The sequence below is a fragment of the Giraffa tippelskirchi genome, chromosome 6 (assembly GCF_054371585.1).
Source record: "Giraffa tippelskirchi isolate mGirTip1 chromosome 6, T2T-mGirTip1v1.2.pri, whole genome shotgun sequence".
Lineage (NCBI taxonomy): Eukaryota > Metazoa > Chordata > Mammalia > Artiodactyla > Giraffidae > Giraffa > Giraffa tippelskirchi.
Genome location: NC_137280.1, coordinates 124394951 through 124409837, shown reverse-complemented (window position 1 = coordinate 124409837; position 14887 = coordinate 124394951). Strand labels below are relative to the sequence as shown.

General features: G+C 43.5%; 3 protein-coding genes across 4 annotated transcripts in view; 1 reads left to right on the top strand and 2 right to left on the bottom strand.

Annotated features, from left to right (window-relative positions):
* Nucleotides 1-3236: 3236 nt before the first annotated feature.
* PURA (purine rich element binding protein A) lies at nt 3237-8589 on the bottom strand. Of its 2 annotated transcripts, XM_081500992.1 has the most exons (2): nt 8451-8589; nt 3237-8366 (listed from the first exon to the last, which is right to left on the bottom strand). In XM_081500992.1, exons 1-2 carry the CDS (start codon nt 8489-8491, stop codon nt 7523-7525), a joined length of 885 nt encoding a protein of 294 aa, XP_081357118.1. In that variant the 5' UTR covers nt 8492-8589; the 3' UTR covers nt 3237-7522. The 2 variants fall into 2 exon arrangements, with proteins under 2 accessions (XP_081357118.1, XP_081357117.1); XM_081500991.1 differs by having other exon boundaries at nt 3237-8589.
* On the bottom strand, nt 8559-14844 carry LOC145510908 (uncharacterized). Its single transcript, XM_081503087.1, has 4 exons — nt 14753-14844; nt 14344-14630; nt 9431-9766; nt 8559-8638 (listed from the first exon to the last, which is right to left on the bottom strand). Exons 1-4 carry the CDS (start codon nt 14842-14844, stop codon nt 8559-8561), a joined length of 795 nt encoding a protein of 264 aa, XP_081359213.1.
* Nucleotides 13884-14887, top strand: part of LOC145510248 (histone-lysine N-methyltransferase SETMAR-like) — a 57073-nt gene continuing 56069 nt past the window's right edge. Inside the window, exon 1 of the mRNA XM_081500999.1 lies at nt 13884-14073. The gene's annotated coding sequence lies outside the window, so the exon portion shown is untranslated. The remainder of the gene's footprint in view (nt 14074-14887) is intronic.

Here is a 14887-nt window from a genome sequence, read left to right as displayed (position 1 = left end):
TGTTGCCTAATTTCAGAAATATATATTCTTGAGGGTCTCATAAGGGCCACAATGTTAAAAACTTGCTAGGATTGCAAACAGAAAACAAATAGAAAAGATACCTAAGATTTCAATTCAGCGTTTTTAACCTGGTTTATTGTACTTCTAGAAATTTATGTAGAACAAAGGCTCAAGGTTCTATAAAGCAAGGCATAATATGGATCTTTGTGGACTGCAAAACTGAATAATTCGATATAAAGAACATTTTGAGAAGCAAATGTAAACTACCTTGTAACATGACTCCAGGAGAATAGTCTGTATGATAAATATTTCTGTTAGTTTAAAAATAAATATGAAAAACTTTGAAACTTTTTAAATTTCTTCCCCTCAAAATAAGTCTCTAGCACCATTTGCCTTAACCAGAAAAGTTGCCGTTCCAAATTGTGCTATTTATATTTGTCCAGAAAAGCAAACATCCTATACCTGAAAACAGATTTATATACTGCATCATCATCATCATCATAACATAGACCAATAGCTCTCTCATAACCAACAAGGGACCCATTTTCTCTGAAAACTTCCTTAGTGAACATCAGCTTCATTGTCCTTAGCAAACAACTCTCATTTAAACTCTCAGGGTCTTTTCCTACCTCCAGTAAAAATTTCTTCCAATTTACCTCCAAACCATTCCCTTGTATACCTCTCACACTTCCATTCATAAACACATTTAAACAGCTCTCCCCCTTTCTGCTCTCAAATTTCCAAACCAGTAAGTCTCAGCTCCAGGAACTTACCTAAAATACACATACTTCTTACTTTCTTCAATTCATACATATCTTAACAAACAATGTCAATGCTCTTCAAACTGCCAACTTAAGACTACAGGGAAGACAGCAGTCAGAAAAAAACTGCCCAATTACCTCATAATACAGAAATCTTTCTGGGATCAGTTAGCTATGTTCTTTTCTAAGGCAGGAGTCAGCAATTTCTTTACTTCATTCTTAAGGAGGTAAACTGGAGTGTCACTGGCAGGCCTATGGCAAGAAGTATAAAACAGAGCAAAACAAGGAAAAAGGAGGATGGGAAAAAGAAAACTCCAGTGTATAGGGTAGGGAGGTAGGTCAAATGTCACCAACAACTACCTGCACTGGAAACTGCCAATACACTCCAGCTCAAGGAGAGTTTGATCCATTCCCCAACACGACTATTAACTCATCAGCGGATGGCCATCACTGAGCTGGTCGATGTGAATACCTAAGTCACCTATCCCGTAAGTTTGACTGCTACTTGGTAGTAAGAACATAAGTCCTCTTAGGATTTTTCTGTGTTAATCCAGTTTAGAGCAAAACACATGCTAACAAGAGTACTTCCAGGTTTCTCACAATTCTAGAATGTAAAGGTTTGGTCCTTGAACTTGGAGGCTTCCTAAAGTGCACGCTAAATCAAGAAAATTTAAACTCTTTAGCTTAAATTTTTTCTAGGAAATGTTATAAAAATTTATAAGCAAATTACTAATAACCACCAAAATAAAGTATATATTCATGAAAATGCAAAAATCTTGCAATTCCAAAATGAGTAAAATATTTCTGGTCCATAAGAAGTAACTTTGTTTTACACAGAGGATCACCACCATGTTTCTACCTATCAAACAAGACAATTTTCCACAAAAGTAAAGCACATCAGGAAAAAAGAAAGAAAATAAATACCAAACACAATATGGGGACAAAATAAAAATGAGTAGCTATGAAATTCTTTTTAATAAAAATATTTCTAACAGGTGACCTTTGCCATATTCAACCTTCCTAAAGACATAAATTGCCTAGGACCATCCAACATCAAAACTTGGTAGTCCGTTTAGCAACTGAAAGGTAACAAACTGTTGGCTTGAAACTAATCATATATTTCACTTTTTACCCGGTTCTTGCATTATGAAATTCTGCCTGACTCATGCTAATGCTAATTTAGATGATCGCTATAGTAATGAAATTTCTGCTCTAAAAGAGCCTGTCAAAGGGCCCAGGCCTTAAATTTAGGTTTTATTTTAGGAGCAAATAACTCTTCAAACATTAAAATCAGCTTTTCTTAAAAATTTATTGCAAATTCTTTATATTAATGTTGCTGGGTAAAAATAGTGATTTTAATAGCAGTGATTACTTAAGTTTCACATAATTTCATTATGAATGGTCTAAATTTGGTTAACTTTCATGAAAATAAATAAATGTTATATGATTTAAAAGTAGATAAACTTTAACAAACAACTTTGCACAAATTACTTTAGTGAATTTATTCACTTAAGCAATTCTAATAAATTCTCTTTCCTATTCATTTCACTCTCATGGGGAAGCGTGCATATATAAATATATATCTACAAATTGTTGATATCCAACTTTGGGGATCATCAACTATAAATGTTATACTCAGTTATCACCAATGTTTTTCAAACTTAAGTTTGAAGGCTTAAGATTCTCTTAGCCTTCTTTTATATAGAAAGCAGGATCCCATTCTGATACTGAAAATGAAAAAAGTCATCAGATTTGGTATGTCACTTTTCATGGGGGAAAAAAATCTTAAAAGTATGTTCACATGTAAAATAAGACATATTAAGGAGCTATGAAAGCTACCAGAACAACAATTTCAGAAATCTCCACTCTGAAATCATATGGAAATGTGTGTATGTGTAACATGAAAAAATGAGTGGGAATACTGAAGACAGGGTGAACCATGTGTGGTGGTGGTTTAGTTGGTAAGTCATGTCCGACTCTTGCAACCCCATGGACTGTAGCCTGCCAGGCTCCTCTGTCCATGGGATTCTCCAGGCAAGAACACTGGAGTGGGCTGCCATTTCCTCCACCATGTGTGGGAGATAAAAATAATCATGCCCATGATGGGGTCAATCATGGCTGGCAGATAACCCAAAATATCATACAAGAAAACAGTGTTAGTTTAGAAAGTTTAAACATTGCTAAAAATGTTAAAAGCACAGAAAAAAATGAATGAGACAACCCCCACAAACATCAAGTTTCATAGGAAAAAAGGTAGGAAAAAAGTGACCTATACATCTTTTTTAATATACCAAATCTTAACTGACTTAAAGATTACAGAAAGTAGTTGGGCCATGGTACCCACCCATATTCTCATTATCAATGGACTTATCTTTTCCCCTCCCTTCCACCCAAATTTAGTTGTTTCCTGCAGAAAATGTACAGCATTCCTATATCAATAAGTATAAGAAATGAAAACAGTGAGTACAACTGATATAGATCCATTGACTTTTATTACAAATGTACTTGATCACTTGGCTTCAAAAAGTTTAAAATCAATACCCTATTTTCTGTATGCCAGTACAAAGCAAACTGTTTTACAAATTAAATACCTAAAAATTTGACAAAAATATTAAAATTTGATGAAAAACAATTATAAAAATCCTTAATCTCTCTCTTCAAAAAAGGAGGCAGTCTTCCCAGTCCTATTGTACAATATTAATAATATTCACCATTTTTAGAATAGGTAACTAAATTATATTTTTTCTGTTAGCATACAAAACTCTTAGACTAATAGATTTTATTTGTATATGCTCCAGTTAAGTTTGTGAATGCCATCTGATTGCAATATAATCAACTATCTTTAATTGAGTCCTAATTTACACTTATTTAATAATTTGCATAGTTTAAAAGGGAAAAAGGTTATTCTATAACTAATTATCATAGGCTATTACAGTGCTATTTTTCAAGGCAACAAGTACTTGCTCCCAAATGAAATTATCTGTCTTCTTTAGGCAGGGGTTAAAATTACTAGCAGCTTTCTCCATCACCTGAAAAACCAAATTGGGATAGTTATCCATCTCTAGATGTGAAGACCTATAAAATACATTGATATATTTTTCACTTTGAGTCAAATTTCAACCCCTGCATGGGACAACTAGAAAGTGAGACTTTCAAGGTTTTTTATTTCCCTGTTGGTTTTGGTTTCTACTCTCCATGGCTTTTGAGAAGCTGGAAAAGTCTGTCTTTCTGACTCACATTGTCCTTTTTTCCATTTGGCAAATATTCATCTACCTCCAATCTGTATCTAGTGGAGGAAAAGCCAACATGGCTTTTCTTATGAACTTCCTTTGTTGTCAAAGGCATGTATAATGATTTCTACAGTTCTGGTTAGTTAACTTTAGCTCCCTCTGTGGCTGGATGACTGCTGCTTCCAACATCAGCATGATAAATAGGAGGCACAAATAAAAAGTAGCTTAAAAAAAGATTTGGTGACTTAAAAAAAAAAAAACAAAAAAACGAACAATACCAAACACACACACTTATATGGGCATTTAAAATCTGGTGGCTGATCTCTGGATTAAATTACTTGACAATGTCTCTCATTTTAAAGAATGTAATGCATTTCAAGTGTTCTTTTATACTTAGGCAAATAGTATAGTTTAACCAAGCTCTTGGACCTTAACTGTAAGACAAAGCAGATCATTAAAAATAAGGCATACTTGTCATGAATTAAGTTTTGTTTACATGTTTTTGGCACATTTGATCATACTGTCTTCTATGAATAACACATATGGTCAAATATACCATTTCCTTTTTTGTTTCAGCACAAACAGGGTTTACCAACTAGTAAAATAAAAACAAGGAAAAGCTCCAACATGAAACACTGAGTTATAGAACCTTGGTAAAGTACCGAGCACCTGGGGATAAGGGTGGAAAAAGGATGAAACAGGAGAGGGGAAAAAGGAAGGTTGGGGGTACTTGGGGAGATAAAGTGAGATGCAAAAAAAAAGAGCATCTTTACAGTCATTAGTCTTTTCTATGATCACGTCTTAAGTCTTAAAAGATCTGAATGTGGATTTCTTTTAAAATCCACTGACCATAAATCAGACACTGGTTTCAAAATCTTAGTAAGATTGTGTTTAACTGTTATAGTGTAAAGATAATTGCACAATACATGTGCTTCTTGATCCGGTAGGATTCCAAGCAGAATCTGAAGTCTATAGCTATGAAAGGCTTCACTTTAGGTAACTCGGACCCTAAAGAAAACCTCATGAAAGAACTCGCATCTCAAAGAAAGGACACTTTGCCTAAGTTTGCTGTGTTTTTGTTGACTTGCACTACTTATTGCTGGCTACTATGAAACACTGATCTAGGAGTACTCCAACAACCTGTAGTACAAGGCTTAACTTTAAGAAGCTATAGTAAACAAGAGACAAAATCAAAGCAATTCTCTTTCCTAACTAATAACAGCACAGAGAATGCAGTCTTTTCCATATCACAGTTAAAATACAGTGAACAAAACAGCTCAACAAACCTTAAGACAAAAAAGTGCAGGTTATTAATGTTTACATGCAGTTGATAAGCATTCCAAATGTCACATTATGCACTGTAAAAGCTCAACTTTACTATGTGGAAATAAGAAAAATGCACCTTGGGGGAAGGGGAAAAGCAATTTAATAATTTCCAGTGATTTTGTAAGTAAAGAAATTCCTAACTATTGTACGGTCACCTCATATTAAACATTGTATGAATATTAAAAGCAAACAATTTAATGGGAAAATGCACAGTACAATGGAAATAGCTTGTTATTCAACACATACAGTAGATCTCAAAAACAAAGACAACACACTCAACCAGGGAGCTTAAGAATACCAAATCAAAACCCAAAGAACCAGCAGAAAAAAAATCCTTCAAAAAGACAACTGTTTCACCTTCCTAGGCCAATGCTTTACAATGTGAGAAGCACTGATACCTTCCAGCTCCTACAGGTGGTGTCTTCTACATACAGCAGTTAGATCTATATGGCTGGATTTGCCAAGATAACAATTCCATCCCCAGAACTCTCTATGTCAGACAAGACCCCTTTTTTTTTAAACCAAAATACTTTCTACAGAATTCCAAACCAAAATGTACTGTTTAAGGCATCTTTTTTGTTATAACATTTTCTCTTCACTCAAAGATGATAGTCATGCAGCAGTTTAATGATAAAAATATATTAATATTTTACTATACAGCAGCAAGAAGTTAGTTGTCAATTAAAAGCACACAAACATCTTTAAATGAAAACCTGTAAAAGACTATCGATACAAACAATTTCAGTTTGGAGGACACCAGCTTGGTAAAGTGCTCTCCTAAGCTTTGCATTTTCATACTCTACACCTTGAATATATGAGTTATAGAACATACTTTTGATAGAAGGCTTGTACACTTGGGGAACACAAATACACTTAGCATATAATGTAGCCAGTAATAACTAGCACCACAGCTACATGGAAATCCTTTACATATACCAACTTGGCTTTCACTTTTAAAATGAAGCTCAGAATCCATGGCTCAGTAGGATAACTATAATTGTGTTGCTCTGCTTGTTAACAGGTCTACATAAGTTAATAGCACTGGCAAAAATCAAAGGATAGCTTCAGACCTCTTACAAGTTTAGGAGACAGTGCTAGTGACCACAAATAGACTCACTACCTGATGTCCAAGTACAGGTTCACTGGAAATTGCTGCACGTTAGTTAAGTTTTTAAAATCTTTCTACACATAATAAAAAAAATATATTATGAACGATACAAGTACATCTCATATACACAATAATGACAAAATGCCTACTCAAAGCAAACAGATGCAGAAAAATATTATGGGAGATTTCCTTTTCTTTCTTTCTCTTTTTTCTTTTACTATTTGAATAACTTTGGTTCCAACCGTAAAAATCACAACTTAGCAAATTTCATTTAAATGCCTTTTTTAATAATTTCTTCATGTTCACAGAAGTTTCACTGACCATTTTTATATGTTTAAGGTCCAGATGCAATGCATATTGTATAAAAGAGAGCACTTATTGTTTACCTTGCATGAATTAAACCTACGTACCTTTAACTCTACAAACTTCTGCATAACATTTAGACAAAGCTCAGACACACAGCATGCCTAGCCCTCATATATATACACATCTCTAATCACAGGTATATAGGGTGTCAAATATACTATAATAACCTCCATGTAAGGTTTGAAATTTGGTAACAAAATGAGAAAAACTAAAAATATTATTTTACGTGTTCTAAAATATCTCTTTTTTGTGCTAAAGTCAAATGTTAGCTCAACATGAAAAGGACTTTTATATAATTCAGCAATATTATAATCTTGACCATTTTGCAAACACTTTTAATAATAATAGCTTAAACGTGTACAAAAGTTCTTGGTTAATTAGGGAAATAAACACTCAGTTCTTTATATTTTTTAATCAAGTAGGAAACACAGTTCATATAATGTTATTACTTTTTGTATTTTTTTTTGTTTTTTTGTTTTTAGCAGCTGCTTACTGTTTTATATGGTGGATAAAGTGGACAACATCCAGCGATGGGTGGCAAGTCAAGAAGAGAAACTGTCAGTTGGTGGAGGTTCTGTGGGTGGTGCTCCCTTGGAGTTAACAGGTTTTTTTTTTTTTTTAACTTTTTTACTTTTTATTTTCTCTCTTTCTTTACAGTATAGTTTCTCTGTGTGTGGCTGTGTGTGTGTGTGTGTATGCATGTGTGTGTGGGTTTTTTCCATTCAGTTTGATCAATCTTCTTCCCCTTCTTCCTCACCCTGCAGCAGCAGGGTGGCAGCGGCTGTCTCCTCCTGCTGCTGCTGCTGCTGCTGGTGAAGCTGCTCACAGGCAGCTCGCTTCTCCCTCTGCTTCTCTTGAATCTTCTTCATCTCCTCCGAGTACTTGCAGAAGGTGTGTCCAAACTTGGCCCACACCTTGTAGGGCACGGTGATGGAGTTGCGGTAGGTGGGCTTCACCTCGCTCACTCGCATAAACACACCGTACTTGTTGGAGCCCACATCGAAGAAGAAGCGCTTGTTGTCCACAGTCAAGGAGGTGCCCTCGGGCAGCTCAGCCGGCTCCTCCTCCACTCCGTAGTCGTCGATGAGCTTGGCCAGAGCGTCGCGGAACTCGATGAGCCCCTGTGCGGGCAGTGCAATGGTCTGGCCTTGCGTGGAGCCCAGGCCGGGCCCCCGGTTGACCGTCTGGCGGATGCGCAGGAAGCGGCCGCGCTGGTTCTCCTTGAGATCCATGTAGTACTTGCGGTTCTCGCGCACCAGGAACTCGCTCTTGAGCGCCCGGCGCGGCTCGTCCTGCGCCTGGGCCAGGTCGGGCGGCTGGCTGGGGCCCAGCTGCGCGTAGTGCTCGATGAAGTCGCCCAGGTAGTCGCGGAACTCCACGGCCACTGACATGGAGAGAGTAAGGCGGCTCTTGTTGCCGCCCGCGCCCACCTCAGCAATCTTTAGAAAGCGGCCCTTGGCGTTCTGCTTCACGTCCAGGTAGAAGCGCTTATTCTGGATGTCCACTCGCTTGGAGGCCAGCTCCTGCGTCTCGTGCTGCAGCCCCCCCGGGGCCCCGCCGCCGCCGCCGCCGCCACTGCCGCCGCCGCCGCCCCCGCCGCCACCACCGCCCCCGCCGGAGCCCGAGCCTGGGTGCCCCAGGGAGCCGCCCGAGCCCAGCGCCGCACCACCCTGCTCGCTGCCGCTGTCTCGGTCCGCCATGATGCTGCGCTCCGCCGCCGCGCCGCCGCCGCCGCCTGCCGCTCCGCCCGCCGCCGCCTCAGTCGCCTCAGCCGCCGCTGCTTTCCCTCCCCGGCTCCGCCTGCTGCCGCCGCAACCCCCACAGCCAGTCAGCCACTCTCGCGAGATCTGCGGGAGAGACGAGACAGACGAGACCCGGTAACAGGGCACTGACTCCCCAGTACAGTAGCAGGGCGCCCTACTGTACGCGCCCACCCGCCCGCCGGCACGTGACCCGTGCCCCCTCCCCGCTGCCAGTCCCCCATCCGCCCGCCCGCCAGGCGGCGCCCACCCACCAGCCCTCACCCTACACCCCTGGCTGGGGGGTGGGGGGGGATCAGGACGCGCCGCGTCGCAGCTGCTGCCGCCACGGCCGCCACCACTGTAGCTGTCGCTGTTGGCCAGTCCCTGGGCAGCCTCGGCCCCGGGAGTTGGGGGACTAGGGGTAGGAAGGGGACTGCCATACTAAGCACAGGGAGCGGGCCTGAGCTCTGTTTTCCAGTGACCCCAAAGAGGATGTAGGAGGAGGGGCCTGCGTAGCGCAGTTGAACTGCTGCAGAGGGGACACCGAGTCACGGTAACCCCCTCCTCTGCGGGCCCCATCCAGACCCAGATCCAAACCCAGACAGGCCCACCCGTAGTTTGGCTGGACCGTCTCCTACCGCAGAGCCCTGGCCGCAGAGGCGGCCGAGGAAGAGAAGAGGTGGTGCGGCTGTAACCCTTAGCTGCAGAAGGGGCTGCCAGGGATGAGGACGGGGCGCCGGCAGCAGTGGCGCGGAGCAGCAGACACCTAGCCCGTCCCTCCCCTCGCTCCCGCCGCTCCCCCTCCCCGCACACGACAGCGGCTCTGGCCTCAGATGATCCCGCTCCCCCCTCCCCCCAACCGCAGCCCCGCACAGTCGGGCGGGCGGGCGCACTCACCGGTAGGGGGGAACCGAGCAGAGGACGGCAGCCGCACCAGGGCCGGGGTGCCCGCAGTGCCTTTTTCCGTTGGCTCTGCCCTTCTCCCCAACCAACAATCAAAAAGAAACCCCGCACTCACCCCAAAACCTTCAAAGAGCCCTCTGTGGGACCAAGACTGCCCGCCTGCCTCCCCCTCCTCCTTCCGAGATTTGGGGAAGGGGGGCACCCAGTTCAGGGCTGAGCCCAGCCCGGGTTGCCGGCCAGCTCTGCGGATAAACCAGGCCCTGCCGAACCTTGAGCCCCTAGCCCCACTCTTCCTCTCTGGAAGGACCCAGAATGAAGGAGAAAACCAAGCTGGCTTTAGGAAATTCACGAGCTAAAAATGTCAGGAATTTCCTGGGAAACGCAGTTCCTTACGGGATTCATTAACGCAGGTTCGCTCGCCCCCTTTACTCATCCTCCCAGAAACTCCTAAGTGTCAAGGAGATCCCCCATCTCTCAAAAAGTTAAAAACTAAATGATCATTGGTTTTTAGGAAGACAGCTAGGTTACTGACCATTACCAATGATAGCTAAACCAGTGACAGCAAAAAGGGGTCTTCTCTGGTCTCAGGAAGGGGCTCAGAAATAGGTTTCTCTCTTCCTAGATCTGAGGCATAATCTAGGGCCTATTTTCCTTCTCCCAGATAGACAGCTAATGCTTATACTCCCTCACTGCAGTCTGCAGTCTTAGCAGCTGTGGGAAAGCTAGGGCCTATCTCCAGGGCACCTCCTACCTGTGCTCCTAGATGGCCCCATCACCTTCTGCAGGGGGCTTAGAGGATACAGACCCCACAGCCCTATTCCTAGTTTTCTCAAGCATGGATTGCTGCCTCCATCCTAAGAGTACGGCCAGGTCATCTGTAGGCTCTATTCCCATTGAACATCCCCCATCCTCTGCCCCCAAAAGTAAGGAGACTTGCCTCCCTCACTCTTAACCCCCAAGACATCTGAGCACCTGGCTGCCCAAGCTTCCTGGAAAAGAGAAGGGAAAGAGGGGACTAATGATAAAGAAACCCAGACCAGCCCAGGGTATCACTCTTGTCAACGCCTGAGACTTTAAAGCTCCCTGATACATCCCTTCATCTCCTGGGCAAACCTGCCTGCTAAGTATCCACAGCTTCCTTTTTCTCTTCCAAGGGCCCCATTCAACCCAGCAGTAGCTACTTCAGCTCTGGGCTGACGTTCACTACTTCCCGCTAAAGAGGAAGAAATAGGGCAGAACACTCTGACTTCCGAAAAGAAAACTGGGATAGTCCTGTGAACCAGTCTCAGAACTACCCACCTGTCCAGTTGTCCCTGAAACGGCTCTCTGAATAGGAGGCCCACTGTGAGAGACGGAAATCACAGGTTTTGGGCCCCATAAAGAACTTCCCCCTAGTTTAGGGGCATCTTGTAGCACTGAGTAGTCCCCTTTCATTGCTGATTTTTCTGCGCTCCCGCCCCTGTTCCCAAGTCTGTCGGGAGGAGATATAGGAACAACTGGTGCACTGCCCACCACACAAAAATACATGTGTGAAGAAGCGGCGGCTCCTCTAGGTTTGCATGGTAGCGATCAGGACCCTGGATAGACCCCGTCCCAAACAGGGTCGCAAAGGCAACGTGGCATGATCTCCGCACAGAGCTGGGCGGGGCATTACGCTCCCACCTGTAAGTTGAGACTACTACGACCTGGTTAAGACCAATCTAGAAGAACCGCTATTCTTTCTCGTGATTATACCTCGCACTGAACCGAGCCCTTGTCCCCTCTGCAGAGCTCAAAGCAGCAAAGGCCAGTGGGGCTGAGAGGAGAGAGCACGCGGCTGCCAGTCCTCGTCACTCTTCCATACTAAAAAATCGCTTCCCCCAGAACCAAAAAGTAGAGCTTGAAACTGTCCGCCTTCTTGAACCAATTCTGAGGTCTAAATTTCTTTCCCTGTCCAAAATGTTTATGTCCAGGGTTCTGAAGTGGTTTGAGTTTGGGAATGCCCTTATTTTCTGAAAAAATGATGGTCACCACTACTTATGTCTTAGTTTCCTAGCACAGAGGCAACTGATAAAGTTTTTAGACAAAGCACAAGTTAAATATCATTTGCATGCATAAACTGGGAATTTTAAGCTCAAATCAGCTAACAACTGAGACCTAGACCTCTCCACATAAATATGTACTTATTTCATGCTTTTGATTATATATGTATAAAATTTTGCCATTATATATTAGCTTCCTGCCTAGTTTATAAATGTATCTAAAAACAATCAAGGTTAATAATGCCTTTCCCAAAATAATACAATGATAATTAAGATATTTAACACATTTTCACTACTTATACAAGAGTTTATTTCAGGATAAGCCTGTGAGTGTGGACTTTTGGTCAGAATGGGAAAGGTGGTGAAAGGCGGCTTTCCTTAGGCTATAGAATACAGCACCCTTAAAAGGATGTCTGAGAGAAAAGTCTTAAAACAAAGAGGTTAGAACCTTAAATAGAATTTCAAAGTTAGATTTGCATACTAACACAGAAAATCCAAGAGCAAACTTGTGGATTTAAAAACACATCTAGCCATTTGTTAATTACCAAGACAATATGCTAACTTGGTAAATGAAAAGCCAATTCTAGTGTCTAGATGTTTGCATTGTTATTTTAAAACAAATAGTTGCAGAATTAAAATTATAGTTTCAATACAATGTAGGAAAGACACAGGGAAAACGAAATACATTAATATGCACAAAATATCTGTGTTAATGAAAAAACCATAAAAAATTCCCTTTCTCCTCAAAGTTTGCTTACATTTTTAAAACCTGATAAACACCTCTAGATTTAGTGTGCTCTTATTAACAATACACACACATTTTGAAGAGAATTGAGATTGCTTTATTTTAAATCCCTCTATTTCTACATCTTTAACAAACTTTTAACAACAAAAAATTGTTTGCTAGAGAAAGAGATACTAGGCTGAACAAGAAGGAAAAAAAACCCCTCATTTTCCTCAGCCTGAACTACCGATGAGTCTGAAATAATCTAATTCTAAAAGTAAAAGTTAACACACATTTACAAAATAAACTTGGAGAGAGGGAATCTACCTCTGGGTAATAAACTCTTTTGATTATGGAGTTTCCAACAGAAACAATACGCTCATTAATATTTCACAGAATCACAGATTCCCCAAATAAAAGAGAAGCAAAACCATTAGTACTTGTGTTTTCAAGTGCTACTTAGGTTAAATGCCTGTCTTAAACCAGACAACAATTATCTTCAATACCCAAATCATTAAAACTAACTGGAATGTTGTACTGCAACTGTTGAAAGTGGAGGAATTACCCATTTCTTCTCATGGCTAGCTATCGGGAAAATTAAGGGAAACTCTCAAGTAAATCTTAACATTTTAACAACAACGACTAATAGTATTTCAACGATCATTTTTTAAAAGTCTATCCCCTTTCTATAGTTTACTTAATCTTTAAAACTATGCCTCTCCAATGCTATTTCAATATTTAGGGTTAAATATATGAACTAAACATTTAAAATCTGAAGAGAACAATCCATGTGATAGAATCCTCACGTTTCACAAAATGTTATTTTAAGCATTTGCAGAAGAATTAAATAAATGTAGCACACACTGTAAATTCGATAAAAGATTCAGAGAACCCGACATTTTATATACCCAAAAGATCCAAACAGAACCGATGCAAATGTCAATAACTCTCTTTCGTCTGATTCTTAAATGATTTTACTAGTACCCAAAGGAATGAAATCAGCAACTCTTTCCACACTCTAGTCAACACTCCAATTTTCAAAGCCGCAATTCGAAAACGTCAGTTTGGGCGGGGAGCAGTGAGGGTCTTGAAGTAATCAAAAAAATTCCTTTTCCTCCTCTGACAGTCTACCAAAAGATGTCAAACCAAATTCAGCCTATAATAAAGCACTGGAGCTTCCCTTCCAAGGACACGGGACTCAAGCACAGACACCGCTGCAAAAAGCGGTCCCCAAACGCCTGGTCCGACCGAAACGTAAGGGGCCCAGACAAGAACGAAATTAGAAGCCTCAAGAGGGTCCCGCAGAGACAACGGAAATTAAAGTAGCATTTATTCAGGGGTAGACAGCAACGAACCAACGTTCTCCCAGCCGGACTCTTGGCCTTTCTCTATCCGAATTCAGGCTCAAGGCAGATATATTTGTGGGGGTCCCTTCCCCATTGACATCTCAGCCGCTGCCGGGGCCTACCGTCGCTCAAAGGGAAGACCCTCCAACTTCACATCCGTCCCTTTTCCCCTCGGACAAAGGCAGAGGAGACTATGGAGCTAACCTAGCTCTGTGGGGCAGCAAAAATGCCTTGTCCGCGCCACCCATCCCTGGGCCTGGCTTCATCTGCGCTGTCAGCACCAATGTATTCTTCTTTATTTTTGCAACGCATACTGGGCGGGTGTATGCATTGCGGGGGTGGGGTGGGGATTGAACAGAGAAAGGAGGGGTTGGTAGTGGAGCCTAGAACCCTCCTTCCTCTCCCCTCCAGCCAGGGGTGCTGTGCAGGGAGTGTCGGCCAGGTTTGGCGCACTGTCCCAGGCCCCAGGCTAAGGTGGCCAGGGGAAATGAGGCTTAGGAATTTCTAAGCAAACGGCACCACTGGTGGTCTCCAGCGCCTGCGGAGGTAGGATTGTTTTCTTTTCTTTCTTTTTTTTTTTTTAAAGGGGCGTGTGATTCTCTTTTTTTGGAGGTGGGAGGGAGTTCGTTCGTTCGTGCGCTCCGGAGAGAGGGGGGGCGCTTTGCTGCACTGCCAGGGTCCCCGGAGGGAGGGTGAGGGGATGTCTACAACGGTACAGTAATTATTCCTGGGGTATAAGAGGGCAATCAGAAGGAACAAGGTGGGCGGCACCTCAAACTGTGGCAGTGGCAGCAGAGAAGGTCGCGAGGGGCTTACCCGGGCGGGCGGGCGCTGTCCTGCCGCAGGTGAGGGAGGGCGCGGGCTGGAGGGAGGGAGGGCGCGCGCGAGGCAGGCGCGAGGCAGGCGCGAGGAAGGGGGGAGGGGAGGAGGGCGCGCGCGCGCACACCTGTCCTGGACAGCGGCGCGAGCCGAGCTGCGCCTCACTCGGGCTCTGCCGGCTGAGGAGGGAGAAGGGCGGGCTGGCAGGCGGGGGCGGGACGCCGAGGGGAGGAGGAGGAGGCGGCTCGGATGGCTGGCTCGGCTCTCGCTCGTTCTCCCTCCCGCTGGCAAGTCCGGCTCACACCCTGCCTCTCCCGCTCACTCACAGCCCCCTTGACTCTCCCTCCTCCTCCTCCTTCCCCTGCGGGATCCGCTCGCTGCCGCCGCCGCCGCCGCCGCCGCAGACGGCAAGTCGTGGCAGCCAGACGTCGGCGCGTAACCCGGCGCTCTGTGCGTGACTCCGGGCGACGTCAGCGCGCGCTCCCCGCTACCCACCATCTCCCCCCCCACCCTCCTCCCGTGGCTCGCGCCCTCCGCCCTC

Bases quoted from the DNA above. Each gene is read 5' to 3' on its own strand.
- LOC145510908 (XM_081503087.1), bottom strand. From the start codon at position 14,844: ATGGTGGGTAGCGGGGAGCGCGCGCTGACGTCGCCCGGAGTCACGCAC. The intron at 14,631-14,752 runs GTCTGCGGCGGC...CGGACTTGCCAG, and splicing joins TCTGGCTGCCACGACTTGCC to CGGGAGGGAGAACGAGCGAG. The intron at 9,767-14,343 runs GTAAGCCCCTCG...TCCTAAAGCCAG, and splicing joins GACAGCGCCCGCCCGCCCGG to CTTGGTTTTCTCCTTCATTC.
- PURA (XM_081500991.1), bottom strand. From the start codon at position 8,491: ATGGCGGACCGAGACAGCGGCAGCGAGCAGGGTGGTGCGGCGCTGGGC.